The 17,824-nt window shown below is 38.1% G+C and overlaps 1 protein-coding gene across 4 annotated transcripts in view; it reads left to right on the top strand.

Moving 5' to 3' along the window:
* The window catches only part of NUP62CL (nucleoporin 62 C-terminal like), a 74,764-nt gene that overhangs the window by 35,944 nt on the left and 20,996 nt on the right, over nt 1-17,824 (top strand). For all 4 annotated transcript variants that reach the window (XM_033945590.1, XM_033945588.1, XM_033945589.1 and 1 more), the window contains exons 6-9: nt 752-922; nt 4,197-4,304; nt 4,891-5,002; nt 8,324-8,468. In XM_033945590.1, the coding sequence (XP_033801481.1) occupies nt 752-922; nt 4,197-4,304; nt 4,891-5,002; nt 8,324-8,468 (536 nt within the window). The remainder of the gene's footprint in view (nt 1-751; nt 923-4,196; nt 4,305-4,890; nt 5,003-8,323; nt 8,469-17,824) is intronic.

Genomic DNA, 17,824 nt, shown 5'->3' with positions numbered 1-17,824 from the left:
AGCAGGATGCTCTGAGTCCAGGCAAAGCTCAGTGGAAGGTCAGCTGGAGTTAACAGAGCAGTCTGTGACTCCAGAGGGAGAAAGTACCATCACCATCCTTCAGAGCTTGGTTTAGAAATAGAGCTGCTGTTGCGCGAGGGGGATGGGGATGGGGAAATCCTAAGGAGGAGCAAGAGATGCATTTTACCGGAGTTTTTTTTTTAATTACCTTGTATAAATTGGGCCTTTTTGGTAGAGAGAGCTTAAGGGATGCAGCAGACCCAGGAGATTAAAATTGGTCCCACAAGTTTGGAGGAACCTAGTCGATCCAAGAAGCCAAAGCTGGAGGTTCTAGAGAACTGGGATCCCTAGTGTTTGGAATTGGCAATAGCTTTAGAGCTTTGGTGGTGCTTCCAACATGGCTATAGGTATCTGGCTTTTCTCCTTTATATAGAACAGAGAACTTCCAGTAGGAGTGGGAGATGATCCTGCCATGGTGTGCCTTTTGTAAGGAAGAGCTGTGTCATTGCTTAGATGTTGGAAGTGCTTACCATTTCTGATCAATCAGCCTAAAAGATTGCATTTCAAGATTTGAGATAATTTGTAAGGCTGAATGATTGTTTCAGAAAAATGAAAGTGAATGACTAGCTAGCCAGCTGCCTACCTAAATTATTTTGAAAAGGAAGTTAATGTAGGTAGAGTTGCTTTCATTGCAATTTTAGTTTGTTTAGAATTTCAGAAATTGTTCCATTTATATATTTTTGTATTTCAGGCATAATTCCAGCATCTGTGGGAGCTGCTCCAGTATCAGCCCCTGCCTCAACACTGACATCTCTCCTTGGGTCATCGGGGCCCACGCTATTTGCCTCCATTTCAAGTTCCTCAATACCAGCAATCGCAACAGCCACTGTTACCCCAGTCACTGCTTCTGCTAGCCTACCACGTAAGTCATGAAGCTTTGTACTAGAAATACATCTTGTTCCATTACATAGGAATTGTCTTCTGAAAACCTGGAAGCAGAATGGCTGCTTCAAAGGAGATAATGACTGACTGATTTATTTATTTATTTTAGTATTTACTGTATTTTTCGCTCCATAAGAAGCATTTTTTTTCAACCCAAAAGTGGGTGGAAATATTGGTGCATCTTACGTAGTGAAAGTACAAAAAATTACACCCCGTACCGTTTAAAAACACCGCTCCCGCCGCTGAACCTTTTTTAAAACACCCCGGCTACTGCCTCACCGCATGCCCGCTACACCTCTGTTAAACACCCCACCCTCCTGCATGCCCACTGCTGTCTGTCGCACCTTTTTAAAACCCCGCCCGCTTGCTGCTGTCCGCCCGACCGCTTATAAATTACCTGGTGGTCCTGCGTGATCCCTCCCTCCCTAGCTGTCTTCTCTTGTTATTTCCCAGCCAGCAGCACAGAGCTGTTTTCTGAATGGCTGCGATCAGTTCTCACGGGACTCGTGAGAACTGATCGCAGCCATTCAGAAAACAGCTCAGGCCCAAGCGGGAGCACAGAAAGCTTTGCTCCTGACCGCCGCGCTCTTCTGACCTCCGTGCTGCTGGCTAGAAAATAACAAGAGGAGACAACTAGCAAGTGTGGAAGGGATTTTAAAAGGTACCGGGGGATGGAGAGATGTTTAAAATAGCAAGACAGCCATCTAGGGAGGGAGAGATTTAAAAGGTACCAGGGGTGGGGGATGTTTAAAATAGCAAGACAGCTGTCGAGGGAGGGATTTTAAAAGGTACTGGGGGGATGTTTAAAATACCAAGACAGCCATCGAGGGAGGGATTTTTAAAGGTACGGGGGGGTTGATTAAAAAAGGTACTGGGGGTATGTGAGGGGTATGTGGGGATGATTTAGGGTATGTGGGGGGTATGGGGCCTGCCTGCTATTAAGCCACTAGGCCAGCCTACCTTTCACCAAGCCTACCAGCCTGCCAGTCACTAGGCCTGCCTGCCGTGCCCTGTCCATGCCTGCCCTGTCCCAGCCTTCCACTAGACCATCAAGGGGTGACAGGGTACAGAGCCTGGCAGGGAGGGAGGACAGGGTGCAGAGCCTGACAAGGAGTATGGGGTTGGGTACAGAGCCTGACAGGGAGAATTTGGTTCAGAATTTTTTTTTCTTGTTTTCCTCATTTAAATCTAGGATGCGTCTTATGGTCAGGTATGTCTTATGGAGCGAAAAATGCGGTATATACCACTTATAACCAGTGCTCCCTCTAAGCGGGCGGGTGTTGTGAGCAAAATTTTTTTCGCTGTGCGCTACAAATATCGGGCGCCAGCAAGTTATGAGCCAACTCGCCCGATTCTCCTCTCGCCGCCCTGCCCGCCGTGCGCTGTGACGTGAAACTTGTGCGCTGGATGTAATATTTTGTGCGCCAGCGCACGCCAGCGCAGCTTAGAGGGAACACTGCTTATAACCTATGTGGTTTACATTCAGGTACTCAATCATTTTCCCCTATCTGTCCCAGTGGGCTCACACTCTATTTAATATACCTGGGTCAATGGGGGATTAAGTGACTTGCTCAGGGTCACAAGGAGCAGCGCAGGGTTTGAACCCACAACCTCAGGGTGCTGAGGCTGTAGCTATAACCACTGTGCTACACACTAAAATAAAATCACAAACACAAATCTTAATATTGATAAATTTAGTGTGCCACCATTTTGTGGCATGCAAATTCATAGCTTCATCATCTCTGGTCACAGAAGTTAATGCATATGCATAATATGATTTGTTATTCCACTGGAAAAGTTTCACTTTGTGATGTTTTGAATTAACTTGTATCAGAAGGACCCCAAATGGGGTCTCAAATCCACTGCATATCACAGTAAAATTCCTGTAGGAGTAGGTTAATAACTTCCGTTGGATAGCATGGTCAAACTAGACAAAATTAGGAATTGGTTGAAGGTTGGGTGGTTATTGGGGTTTTTATTACTTCTAGCAGACATTAATAACTGTAAATAAGAGAACACCATCTTCTTCCGAGGGCAGTATAACTAAAATTATGGATCAGGCAGTAATTGTGTGCTTATTATACAACAAATTCAAGAAATAATTTCCACCTATGAGACTTGGATGGTAGAGCAGGACTGCCAGATGTGGAATTCTGCACAAATTCTGCGCTATACAATTGCGCAGAATTCTGTCAAGAGTATTGGTATTTAGACATGTTATTGCAAAATTGGTATAATGTGATCATATTGTTTATAGCCTTCTATCAATTTTGCTGCAGTATGCTGATTTAGGAGCATTACAGAGTTAAGGAAATTAGGTTCAGGGTCAGTTGGAAATTTTATGTTTAAAACTTGTCACCTTATTAATTGTATGAGCTGAAATGCATTATATTCCAAATTTTATAACTTAACTTCATGTAACCCACTATGAATCCCGTTGTGGAAAAGAACAGGATATAGATTAGAGAGTTGCGAGGGACAGAAATCCCACCCATCCCCGCCCGTCCCCGCCAGGATCCTCTCCGTCCCCACCCGTCCCCTCTCCTTACCCACCCGTCCCTGCAAAGAATTACCTCCATCTCTGCCCGTCCCCATAAAAAGCAGCAATTACTTCTGACAGGATCATCAATTCCACAGTTTCTTTTGTGTTTGTGCTGCTGTTTTGCTTGTGGAATCTCTTTGGTGGAACCCTTTTTTTGTTTTCTGTTCAGGTAATTAACTTATAAACCCCCTCTTTTACTAAGGCTGACATGTCCATTATATTATATGGACGAACCCTGCTTCCAAAGCCTTCCATCCCCGTGGGAGTCCTGTTGGCTAGAGGGGGGTCCCCGTGGGAGTCCCATGGGCCAGAGGGGGGTCCCCGTGGGAGTCCCTTGGGTTAGGGGGGATTCCCGCGGGATTCCCGCGATCCCTGTTCCTGTGCAGACCTCTAATATAGATGCCATTTTAAATTTAAATGAAAATTGGTGGATATGAAATCACAATTTCCGACTCACACATTTTGATGAGTACAGGCAAAAATATTCTTGTGGAGAGCATAAATATTGAATTTCTGATCATGTGGCCTGCTGTAGAGAAAAAACATGGTCACTAATGAAATGCGGTAGACTTGAATTCTACAGTTTTATAAACTGACCACCTTAACTGCCACACACATTATACTATAAGGAAAGTAGAAACAATCTTTCAGGGTATATAAACTGTTCTTTAAATTTCTAAGTAGCCATTCTGCTTTTTTATGTTTCCTGTAGTTAGTGGTGCTTTGACAACTGCGACTTCATGTCTTGGGATTCCTGGATTTGGTTTAAAGGTACATGGAACAGCAGCACCTGCAGCAGTTACCACCACTGCTACCACCAGTAAGATTGACAGTAGATAAGATACCAATAGGAATATTTTGCCATTGTTAAACTCTCATTATAAACACATGCATATTTATAGTTTTGTTTCCATATTGCCAGCCTCTTGTTTCATTTTGCACCTGGCTATATTTTGTACAATTTTTTTCAGCAGCTGTTGGTTATATTCCTAGTTTCTTGTTCATCTTTTTGTTTATATAAGGGAGAGGCATGAATAGACAGATTAGATAGGCCATATGGTCTTTTATCTGCCTTCATTTTTTTCTATGAACTGTTTTCTGCCTCTTTATTGGTGGATTTACTTCCTTCTAGCATTGTATTTACTTCTGATTCACCTATTCTTCCTATCCTTTAACTTTCTTGTTAACCTGCCATCTATACTGTTTAATATCTTTGCTTTTTCACCTAAGATATTAAGAATGCTGATACATGAAGAAAGTTAGGGGCATGCATTAATAGTATATGTACTTATTTTAAATATTTATAACCCACATCAACCACAGTTCTAGGCAGGGAACAAAATGCACACATATAATACATTACATAAAGCACAAAAAATAATACTGTTCCTTATATGATCTTCTAGGCACCACTACTAGTTCTGGCTTTTCCTTGAATATCAAACCTATAGCGACGGTGACAACTTCTAGCACTTCTGGAACTGCTGCCCCCTCTACTTCTTTAGCCAGCACTACTAGGTAAGTCCTGCTACAAGGTGCTGCCCTTTTCCCAATCAGTCGCATAAAGAGTATATCAATCGGATATTTTTGAAAGGTGTGGGGACAATATTCAACCAGCAGCGGTAAGTGACTTGTAAGCCATTCCCAGACACAGTCCGCACAAACCACAGATATAAAAAATGCGGACCTGAAAGTTAACCGGGCAATGGCCGATATTCAGCTTTTTTGTTGAATATCGCCACTAACCAAAGTGCTGGCTTTGCTCCCAGACAACTTATACTGTAGCTGCTCAGGGAATAGCCAGTTAGCATATATATTCAGTAGTGCTACTGTGTTAAGTGTTGCTGAATATCGGCAGCCGACCAGCCATCAGCAGGATTTAACCAGGCAGAATCCTCTTCTGGTTATACCCTCTTGAATATCAACCCCTACATGATCAAGTGTTGAAAAGAATGTTTTTTATATTATAGTGGTAAATAAAGCCTAGCAATAAACATAAATATAATTATGTAAAAATTCTCATATGGTGAGATTTAATAGCTTTGGAGTTTATAGATTTAAGTAACATTTTAATTAAATACATAGACTGAAGAACAAGCTAAAGCTTAGCCTTTCAACTTTCAAGTTTCCCTGTTTTATTTTGTTTAGTCTTGAGTTTTAGCAAAGAGATTAGATCTAAGAAGTTGATGGAAGAGATGTACTGGCTTGTAGTCTGTGCCCCCTGCCCCTTTCAAATTGTAATGTTTCTCATTACATTACCCATTTCGCTCCTGCATGTCTGTTCATCTTTATAGTTCTTCAGATTTTACAAAACCTTACTAAAGTACCGTTTTCCACATGTAAAATAAAAATAACTGAGCAATTAAATCAGTGAATGTGGTGCACATGAAAGATTAAAATTGAGTCTCTGAAAACACAAGGGCAGATTGTAAATTGGCTGCTTACCTTCAAAAGTATGCAAGTCCCCTCTGACTTTCAAAACTTAAGGTACCCACTGTGTGCATTGTGTACTGAAAATCGATTTACCATATTTTTCGCTCCATGAGACACACCTGACCTTAAGACGCACCCTAGATTTAAAGAAGGAAAACAAGAAAAAAAAATTCTCCCTGCCAGGCTCTGCACCCAACCCCACACTCCTTGCCAGGCTCTGCATCCTGTCCCTCCTCCCTGCCAGACTCTGTACCCTGTCCCCCCTCTTATGGTCTAGTGCAGTGGTCTCAAACTCGCGGCCCGGGGGCCACATGCGGCCCGCCCAATACTATTTTGAGGCCCTCAATATGTTTATCATAATCACAAAAATAAAATAAAAGTTTCTTGATCATATGTCTCTTTAGCTATAAATTACATTATTATTAAGACTTAGCCAAAAGGAAAGATTTATAAACTATAAGAGTTTTTACCTCATGCAAAATTGTCATTTCTTTAATAAGACATTAACTATTTTTTTCTGAGGCCCTCCAAGTACCTACAAATCCAAAATATGGCCCTGAAAAGGGTTTGAGTTTGAGACCATTGGTCTAGTGGTAGGCCGGGACAGGGCAGGCAGGCCTAGTGTCAGGCAGGTAGGCAGGGCCCCCCATCCCGAGGCAGGCAGGGCCCCCCCCTTACCTTAATTCCTCTGGCAGTCCAGCACTGTAGGGCAGGAGTTTTCAGCCTCCTGCCTTCCCTCCAGCTTTCTCCCAAGCAGCAGAGTCAGAGTGGCATAGAAAGCAGGCGTGAGTTTTTCGCTTCCTGCCTCACTTCCTGCCTCGCTTCCTGCCTCTCTGTGAATGCCGGAAGTGGTGTTAATCGGGCTAAAGCAGCTTCCTAGCCATGTTTCACGCCAAGATAGGTGGCTGAAATATAGGCCTGGAAAACCAAGCCTACATTTCAGCCACCTATTTTTGCTGCTAGACCGCAGCAGCCATAAGCTGATCATGGCAGGGAAATTTATCCCTGAACAGCTGAGCTAGCAGGGCTCCCTGAAGAATCCTGCTGTCTCAGCTGATTGGGGGTGGGGGGAATTCCCCTGCCACAATCAGCTAAACTGGCTGCAGCGGACAGAAGACCCCCCCCCCAGAATGTGCTCCCGAGAGAGGTGATGGAGAGGAAAATGGTGACGGAGTTCAAAGAAGCGTGGGATGAACACAGGATCTAGAATCAGAAAATAATATTAAATATTGAACTAAGGCCAGTACTGGCAGACTGGGGGAGGATGGGGTGGGGAGGGCTTCAATGGCTGGGAGTGTGTAGATGGGCTGGAGTAGGTTTTGACGGAGATTTTGACAGTTGGAACCCAAGCACAGTACCGGGTAGAGCTTTGGATTCTTGCCCAGAAATAGCTAAGAAGAAAAAATTTAAAAAATTTAAATTGAATCAGGTTGGGCAGACTGGATGGACCATTTGGGTCTTTATCTGCCATCATCTATTATGTTTAAATTGGCAGGAGGGATGCCCGCTTCCTCCTGCCTGACACCCAACCCCCCACCAGCCATGATAGGCCTGCCTGACACCTGTAATACCTCCCTCCCCGCCAGCCACGATAGGCTGGAGGAATGCCCATTCTCTCCTGCTACCAACTCCCTCCGAACCCCTGTTAAGCCCCCAACCACCAACACCCCCCTGAAACCCCTACCCCGACGTCCCCAAACCCCAATACCCCACCCCAGCACCTCTACGCCCACACCAAATTCCCAAGATGCGATCAACTTATAGCTGCTGTGGTATAGCAGCAAAGATAGGTGGCTGAAATGTAGGCCAGAGTTTTCCAGGCCTACATTTCAGACTATCTTGATTAAGAGCGATTCTGTAACCGGCGCTGTCAAGTGATTAACACGTGATCAGCAACTGCTTTTAAGGCAGCCGCCAATATGAGCGCTGGTTACAGAATCCATCTGTTATGTTTAAATCTATTTTATTAAGCAACAGTAAGTACAACTACAATAGTAACCATGGTATACAATCAATAAAGTAAAACAGCTCTTAATTTTCTACTGCATTCTAGAGCACATATGACTTGCCCAAGATTATACACAGTGGTAATGCTAGTCTTGAAATCATTGCTTAACCACTAATTTGCATTTTTCTGGGGGAAAAACTGGAGAAAATGGGCAAAACTGCAATCTATGTATCCCAAACAAAAAGGACTTGGGAGTGATGGCTGCAGCATGAAAAACACTCCAGTTAAGAAAATAAAATTCTTTGCTTTCACTCTGTGCATTATCACAAAAATACAAGCTTGTGCTTTTATCAGGATTCATTTCTTAGTTTGTAAGCGTTCCACATGCCACTTTAGGAAAATGTTCTTTGCTTTTGGTCTCATCATTTTGACACCTTTTGCTATGTCCTTGTTCTCAGCACTCCTTCAGTGATGACATATGCCCAGCTGGAGAGTCTGATTAACAAGTGGAGCCTGGAGCTGGAGGATCAAGAGAAATACTTCCTGCATCAAGCTACTCAGGTTAATGCTTGGGACCGCACACTGATTGAGAATGGAGAGAAGGTGAGGCAGTAAAGTTCTCAACTATTTATTGAGCACTGACTGAAATGTGTTCATGAGACCAGAGTTGCTCTTTCAGGCTGTCCTTTATGGAGGCAATTTTTTAAATGATTTTTCATGCATAAATGCCTGTATAAATAGTTAAATGTTTCCTGTTTGGCTGTATCCATTACACCTTGCAGCCTCCTTTGATCTGGCTGATCATATAGTTTTGTTACATAGACTGCATACAATAGGAGTTACAATCTTTTTTTTTTTAAAGGATAGATCCTATATAGTCCATGGTGAAGAGGAGAAGTAGTAAATTTTCTCTAAATTATGAAGTACCACAGGGATCAGCGCTATCTCCTTTTTAATATCTATCTGAGCCCCCTAATAGCACTTCTTCAGTTCTTTAGATTAGATATATATTGTTGATATATATTGTTATGCTAATGATACTCTCATTTTAATAAAGATTTCTCCCATATCTTTAGACCTAACTAATCTTCAAGCTGCCTTACGGGAAAGCGCTGAATGGATCAAACTGAACCATTTAGTACTAAACAACCAAAACTCGGGGGCGTGGCTTGGAGACGAAGGAGAATGGTCGGGTGACTGAACTGCTCTGTAAAAAAGGCTCAAATAAATAAAATATAGCTACAGAAAAACATTTGAAATTCATTAAAAAGACGAGGATCAACAGCATAATGGCATCGGGTAAGCTGACAAAAGCTAACTCAGTAGGAGGAAGTAATAAAAGATCAAAAATAGAGCCGATAGCCCCCTCTAAAGTTCCATTGCCAACGGATGAGACAGAAGATATTGACATTGTTAAGGAACTGCGGCAGATAAAAGAAATAGTTTTACAAAATGCAAAGAATATACAGGAAGTTAAAGAAGAGCTGGCAGGGCTTAAATTAAGTTTGAAGATGGTGGATGTTAAAGTGGAGCAATTAGATAAGAGAGTGGAAAAAACAGAAAAAGAAATAGCTCAATGCAAGAGAGACTGTAAAGAAATAGAAATATTAAAGAGGGATCTTGAGGACGTTTCCAATCGCGAAAGAAGAAATAATTTAAGGCTGATTGGGATCCCGGAAGGGGTAGAAAAAAATAATCCTATTGCCTTTCTTGAGCAATTTTTACCAAAAATTCTACCTCTGACAGTTAAATTTCCTCTGGAAATAGAGAGGGCGCACAGGGTCCCGACTAAAAGATATGATAATCAAAAGGGTCCGCGTCCTTTAATTTGTAAGCTGCTCCGTTATCAACATGTGGAGGAAATTATAAGACTGGCAAAAGAAAATAAGACCTTGAAGTGCCAGGATTCTAAAATATATATAGTGCCAGATTTTGCAAAAGCAACAGCTCAAAAAAGGAAAAAACTGCTTGAATTGAGACCACAGCTTAGAGCGATTGGAGCAAGGTACGGTTTAATGTACCCAGCTATTATGAGGGTCACTTTTGCAAATAAAACTTCAAACTTTGATGATCCTTTGAAATTAAAAGAATTCTTAGAGCAATGTGAACAGCCTATGAATACATAAACTGAGACTAGAATTTAACAGAAGGATTGGAGTAAGAAATACTTTGATTCTGAGATGTTTTTTTTTTTTTTTTTTTTCTCTCTTCATTTGATTTTTTATTTATTTTGATTGGTTTCTGATATAGAATATTTTATGGAGAATTGGACTTTGGGAGTTACAGTTAAAAATGGAACAGATTTGAATTACTGATGGAACTGAATGGAAGGATGTGGATGCAAGGATTCTATGATGACATCATTCCACATGCTATGAATCTCAGGGATATTAATGTGAATGAACATTCTGATGTCTCTGATTGAGGTGGATATTAAAAGTTAAATATAAACTAAGAATGACTGGCTCTAATTGTTGAAATTAGGCTCCCTACAGAAATTAAGGCAGTTTTAAGTAACATTTCCAGCCCTTTATCTGATATTGATGTTCCAGGCAATAAACAGCAATTTATAGGATCCTGCTATAGACTCTTTTTGAAGTGCTGGAATATATTGATCTCAGCTTTATAACATTCTTGACACTTTAGAATTGAATATAGTCTAGCTGAGGTCAAAGAGCACTTTATATTAATGGAAACACTCATGATTTCAAAGATTAAGGAAAGGGCGGTAGATGATGGAGATTTCCTTAAGTGCATAAGACACTTTACAGGAAAAGAGGTGGTTTAAACAGAAAAGGAATTGTATTGGATGATTACTTAAACTGCGCTAAAAAAGGAAAGAATCTGGAAATATGAAGGAGACAAAAGCCTGATTGCAGATAAATCCTAAATTTTAAAAAGAATATAAACTTATTAAAAAAAAAATGCAAGTTGTTTGGAAGAAGAAGTGACTTGAAAGAAGTGAAAGAAAGATCAAGGAAAGTATGAGATGTAAAGGATAAAGCAGTATCTAAACAGGATTTAAGAATAATTTCACTATGAATTGACTGTAAAGCAAAGAACATCAGATTTCTTTTGGATTGACTCTTCAGTGTATGAATGACTCTGTAGAAACATAGATGACAATTTAAATATAATGAAACTGGAAAGTGTGGTTGGATTTATTCAGACTTTTAATATGACTATAATATATTAAAGGAACTGAAACTGTTTAGGGATTTTATGAAAAAAAAAAAAGGGAATGAACGATAAAAATATATGCCTAATAGTGATGAATTAGTTAAAACAAGCAGCTGATATAAAGACATGAAGAATTGAAGAGATGGGGAGAAGCTGAATATGCTTGGAGAGTTTTTCTACACAAAGCAGAAGATTGATGAAATTGTTTATTTATGATATATAATGATATATTTTAATATCACTTTAATGTTTAAGGTTAAGAAGGTGATTTTAGATTAATTAAAGGGGGTATGCAATTAGAAAATTGAATAATTTATTAACATGTAATTTCTTTTCACAAGAATACAATAATATTGATTTATTTATTTGTAGTAAATTCAATTTAATATTAAAAGATATTGGTATAAGAAAATGAGTTTCTTGGGCATGTGAGGGAAAGATTCTGAATCTATAGATGTTTTATAATTTAAGGATAAGTGGGGAGGGGAGTGAGGGTGAAAGAAGAAAAGGGAATGGAGGAAAAAGGGTGGAATAGGGGGGAAAAAAAAAAAAAAATTGAAATTTGAACTTAGTAGATTATTTGAAAGATATTATATTATATAATGTAGCTTATTAAGAGTGATAAATGATGTATATGGCAGAGCCTGAAGGGAGCTTTTTGTCACCTGATTATATATGAGCGTTTCCAAGTTTGCATTATTAATTGGGGGGGGAAGGGAGGGAGTAGGGAGGGGAATGGGAGGAAGAGATGTTGGTATAATATTTATTAAAGATTTTGTGAATTGGGGGAAATATGTTGATAGAGAGATAGGGAGGTGTTGGGGGGAAGGGGACCGAGATAATTTACAATATGGATATAAGGAAAAGGAGTATAATATGATATTGAAGTGGAGATTCTTAGATATTAAATTTTTATTTGTGTAATGACTTTCAAAATATTTTCTTTAAATGTTAATGGCCTGAATCACCCAGTAAAAAGGAATAAGGTAATGTCATATATCAAACAACAGAATATAGATATATGTTTTCTGCAGGAGACACATTTGTCTGGGATAGAGTCTATGAAGCTGTCAGATAATTGGATAAAACAATGTTTATTTGCACCAGCGATAAAAAAGAAGGCAGGAGTAGCAATATTGATAAATAAAAAATGTACAGCAACGTTTAATATGATTAAGGCAGATCCTCTAGGAAGATGGGTACTTGTTGACATGAGCATGGGCAATAATACAATGGCGTTGTTAAATGTATATGCCCCTAATTCGAATCAAAATGAATTCTTTAAGTCTCTACAACAATTAATTTTACCACTGGCTACTACTAATTTAGTGGTGGCTGGGGACTTCAATGCTGTTATAGATCCAATAATGGATAAAAAACCAAGTAGAATTATGAAATCAATGGGGTTAGATAATTTGATACAATCATGTAATTTAAAAGATATATGGCGTATTCTTCATTTTAATGATCGGGAATTTACATTTTGTTCACATGTTCATCAATCATTTTCAAGAATTGATTATATTTTTATTTCAGATCAGATAGTACAGAAAGTTGTAAAAGCTGACATAGAACCAATAATAATATCTGATCATGGTGGTGTGTGGATAGAAGTTAATTTAGTAGATCAAGATAATTCTAAACCGATATGGAGGTTTGATAATACATTGCTTGCTGATTCTAAATTTTGTACAGAATTTCAAACTAAAATTAATGAATATTTTTTACTTAATGATTTAGAGGAAATGTCGATTGGAATTTTATGGGATGCTTTCAAAGCAACTATGAGAGGACAAATTATATCATATTCTGCATATAAAAAGAAACAGCTAAGAAAGCAATATGTAAATTTGGAAAAAGAAATTAAAAATTTGGAATTAAAATTGGTTAATAAATGGGAACAGGAGACATTTCAAATATTGTTAAAAAAAAAAAGTGAATATAATGAAATTTCCTCTGGGTTAGTAAGGAAAGATATTTTTGCTCAGCAAGCGGTATATTATGGTAGTGCAAATAAGGCTGGAAGATTATTGGCAAATTATTTAAAAGCAAAGAAAAGGAAGGAAAAAATAAACATAATTAAGGATGAGTTAGGCAATTCACATTCTCAAATTGGAAATATATTAAAACAATTTTTAAAATATTATAAGTCACTGTATTCTTCGGAGTCTTATTTAAATAAAGAGAAAGATGGGTTGGATTTTTTGAGTTTAATTGAAGGTCCTAAGGTTCCTGATCATATAAAAGGAAGTTTAAATAAACCTATATCATTAAAAGAGTTACAAATGGCATTGAAATCCCTTAGAGTTGGGACCGCTCCAGGTGGAGATGGATTTACAGTAGAGTTTTATAAAGAATTTCAAATTTCCCTATTACCATATTTATTAAAATTATATCAGGATCAACTGAATAAAGGTTGTATATCAGGCACTATGGCAGAATCTTTAACTATTGTTTTGCCAAAGCCAAATAAAAATCCAACATTGGTGTCAAATTACAGGCCTATATCTTTAATAAATGTAGATGGTAAATTATTAGCTAAGATTTTAGCATTAAGATTGGCTAAAGCTCTTCCGCATATAATAGGAATGAATCAAACTGGATTTGTTGCTCAGAGACACTCTTCTAATAATACTAGACTGGCATTTCAGATATATTATTTAACAGAACAAATTAATGATCCGGCTTTTTCGGTATCACTAGATGCTGAAAAGGCTTTTGATCGTGTAGAATGGAATTTCATGTATCAAGCTATGGAGTGGTTTGGTATTGGATCCGGATTTATACAAATGATTCAAACACTGTATAGCTCCCCAACTGCTCGCTTATATATAAATAATAATATTTCAGATGCTTTTAAGTTGCAGAGGGGAGTTAGACAAGGTTGTCCATTATCTCCTTTGCTCTTTGATATAGTTCTTGAACCCTTATTATTAGCTATTCGACAGGCAAAGGACATACAGGGTATTCCATGTACTGGAGTGGAATATAAAGTATCTGCTTATGCAGATGACATCTTGCTTCATTTGAGAAATCCGGAAACAACAATTCCATGTCTACTGAAGGTAATAGATACATTTGGAAAATTCTCAGGATACAAAATAAATTGGACTAAATCAGAGATTTTACCTTTAAATGTGCATTGTACAAAAGGTATATTTGATTCTTTCCCTTTTATATGGAAAGAGGATGGAATAAAGTACTTAGGTATTTGGTTGAATAAAACACTCGAAGAGACAATGAGAATAAATCAAAAAATTTTATTACAAAAAGTAACAGAGATGTGTGAGCAATGGAATCCTTTACATTTGTCCTGGTGGGGAAGAGTTCAAACTGTTAAAATGATGATTTTGCCTGTGGTTTGCTATCAATTGGGAATGATACCAGTGTTTTTTCAGGGGTCTTTCTATAAAAAATTAAATAGTATTCTGGTTAAATTTATTTGGCTGGGTAAAATTGCAAGAGTGGCTTTAGTGTCTTTGCAAAGACCAATTGAGGAGGGTGGGGTAAATTTTCCCAATTTTTATAGGTATCATCAAGCCTATATCATGCGCCAAGGTATGTATTGGGTCCTCCCAGAGCTTTTGGAACAATTACCAGAGTGGTTAAAGATGGAGAGATCACTTATCTTTCCACTTAGGCTTGATTTTTTGCTTGGTATAAAAATGCCTAGAGTACGTAAGGACAATAGAGTATTAATGGATACTTGGAAAACATTAAGGTTTATAGACAAATTAACTACTGATTCTATTTTAAAATCGAAACAACAAACTATTTGGGTAAACTCCAAGATACAAATAGGCGGGTTTAAGGTTGTCTGGAAAGATTGGATTAAAGCAGGTATAAGATCATTAACGGAAATAATTGATAATGGTAAGATGCTTGAATTTTCACAATTGCAACATAAATATGGTCTGAATAAAAAACAAAGTTTTAAGTGGTTGCAATTGAAGCATGCTATTCAGGTGGGGTTCCCTGAATGGAAATCTTTAAATGATCATTACAGCTTAGAATTCTTATGTTTCCAGGCAAATTTTCTGGGTCATCAGGCCGCAAAGTGGTATAAAATTATATCTAATTATTTGAATAAGAAGCCTAAAAATGGATTAAGAGATATTTGGAGCATTGAGATTAAGCATCAAATTAATGCATCTCAATGGCCACGTATTTGGTCTTGGAGAATTAAAGGTACGATGTCAGCATCTATTAGGCAAACATGGTTCTTTTTGTTGCATAGAGCATTCTGGACCCCTACTAGATTACAAAAATTAGATTGCTCTAAGTCTAATAGATGCTGGCATTGTAAAATTGAAATTGGAACTTTAGACCATCTTTTATTTTATTGTCCATGTATTCAGGCATTTTGGATATCAATATGGGATCAAGTCAATATATTGATGGAAAATCATGTAGCATTATCCTACGACACAGTGATTTTTGGAATGTGTATGAGGGCCAAAAGTCAAATATCTGCAGCAAACAACAAATTATTGATGATTCTTACTGGAGTGGGAATTCAACAAATAACGACTAATTGGAAAGACTGTTCTAGATTGAATTGTAGTTTTTGGTGGAACTCAGTTTGTCATATGTACAAGATGGAAAGATTTCTTGCAGTACAAAGGGGGTATTTTAAAAGGTTTCAAGAGGTGTGGAGGCCATTAATTGATTATTATAATGATTAAGATTTATTCCTTTTCCTTAGAGGATAATTTATAAAAATAGGGTGGGGTGGGGGGGATAAGATAATTTAGTTAGCTAACGGTATATTTCAACTGATTAATGGATATAAGAAACATGGTATATAGGTATGAATAGAAAAAGAAAGAGGGTAAATTTATTGGAAATATGTTGTTATGAAATATAAGGGGATATATGTACTATGATGAGATATATATTGTTGTGCATCACTATGTATAATAAAATGAATAAAGAGTTTGAGGAAGAAAGGGTGGGGGGAGGGACAGATTTAATGTAAGATTAATTGTATTATGAAAGAGAGATGTATAAGTATGTATAAGTTTGGACGAAATATTTTGTTGATATGGGAAGGGATGGGAGGTGGATGGGGGGTATTAAAACATGTATAATAATATTGTTTAAGAATGTCAAGTGAGTTATGTGAATTAATTATAATAATATTGTACACTTGTTGAAAGAAATAAAAAGGAATAAAGAATAAAAAAAAAAAAAAAAAAAAAAAAAACAACCAAAACTCTTCCACTTGTTGGAATACTGGAAATATTACCTGCCCTGTCTTAAGTCCAGTTTTATTTGGACACAAATTTAAATCTGTTTCAAAATTTAAATATCTGGGAGTTATAATTGATTCAGCTCCTACTTTTTTTTATTTTTACTTTTTATTTATTTATACATTTATCTTTAACAAGCATAACAATTTCAACAAGCAAATCAGAGTATACATTTAAGGAAAAAAAAGAACCTTGAAAAAGAGGGAAATCCAAATCACGCTTCCATAGAGCACTAAGAGGGGGATAGGCTAATAGTTGAGAAGAACAAAAAAGAAAAAAACTTTCTGAAAAAAGCATCAAACTGAAACTCCATTGGTACATAATAATTCCTTCATATGATCTATGATGTTTCGATATTCCTAGAGATTTTCTTCATTTCTATAAAGGCCTTTAGGTATGCCGCATCAAATAAAAACCCCAACATATTTGACACCTTTCTAAACATTTACAAGGTTATGCCAACAAATATGAGGCACCTAATGCCCGTGTTTCCTCAAAGACAAAAATGTATTTCTTCTATCTTGTGTTATTATAGTTACATCTGGATACATCCAAATCTTCTGACCACAGAACAATACATTATTGCATTTAAAGTCTTGCTCAAAACCAAATGATACCAAAAGCGTTGCACGAAGAGATACTTCAGACAAAGAGTCTTCCAAAATGGTAGATCAATCTTGCAAAACATTTTCACCTTCTTGGGCCTGAATTCTCTCCCCCCCGAGAGCCCTCCAAACTTGAGGAAACAGGTAAAACGTAAATCTTATTAATAAGAGGAATCGAAGTGGAGGAAAACTTCAATCAAATACTTTTTAAAAAGGTCCATAGGAGGGACTCCAACAGGCTTAGGAAAGTTCAGAACCCTGAGGTTTAATCTTCTGTTGAAATTCTCTGTTTGTTCAAATTTCTGATGTATAAATACATTATCCTTAATTTATGATAGCCATTGTCCCTTTTAACTTTTATATCAATCTTAGTCTATTCACCATCAGAAGAATAATCTCTTTTCAAATCTTCCAAAGTTTGAGAAAGTCCTCGATCTTACCCACAAGCTGAGAAGTATCCTGGGCAAATTTTAAGATTGTAGTGTTAAGTACCTGAATAGCCTTCCAAAGTCACCACCGTTCCTGTGGGGTCAGATAACAATCCTCCCCTATTCCCATTAACACTCGATTGCTTGGGTCTCCCTCCCACCGATCCCTCCTGTCCATACCCCCATCTGACTCCACTCCTGATGAGCACCCCCCCCCCCAAATAAAAAAAAAAACACCTGGTAGTCCAGCGAGAGCCCTTTCCACACAGCCGTATGTGCCAGGACCCACCCTTCCCCTCCCCCTCCCACACACAGTACCTTTTTTATTTTGAAGTTCGACAGGACTGCCTCTTCTAAATGGTGAGCCTTCTTCTTGGTGCATCCTGGGATGTACTGGGGAGGAGTCTAGGCCCTGATTGGCACTGGAATGGGGCAGTCCTCTTTTACCGGTGATTCTCTGCACAAATATCATGCATATAATTTTCATGCTATTG

Source organism: Geotrypetes seraphini, chromosome 5 (assembly GCF_902459505.1).
Source record: "Geotrypetes seraphini chromosome 5, aGeoSer1.1, whole genome shotgun sequence".
Classification (NCBI taxonomy): domain Eukaryota; kingdom Metazoa; phylum Chordata; class Amphibia; order Gymnophiona; family Dermophiidae; genus Geotrypetes; species Geotrypetes seraphini.
The sequence above is the reverse complement of the archived record's forward strand: the minus strand, read 5'-3'. Positions and strand labels throughout refer to the sequence as shown.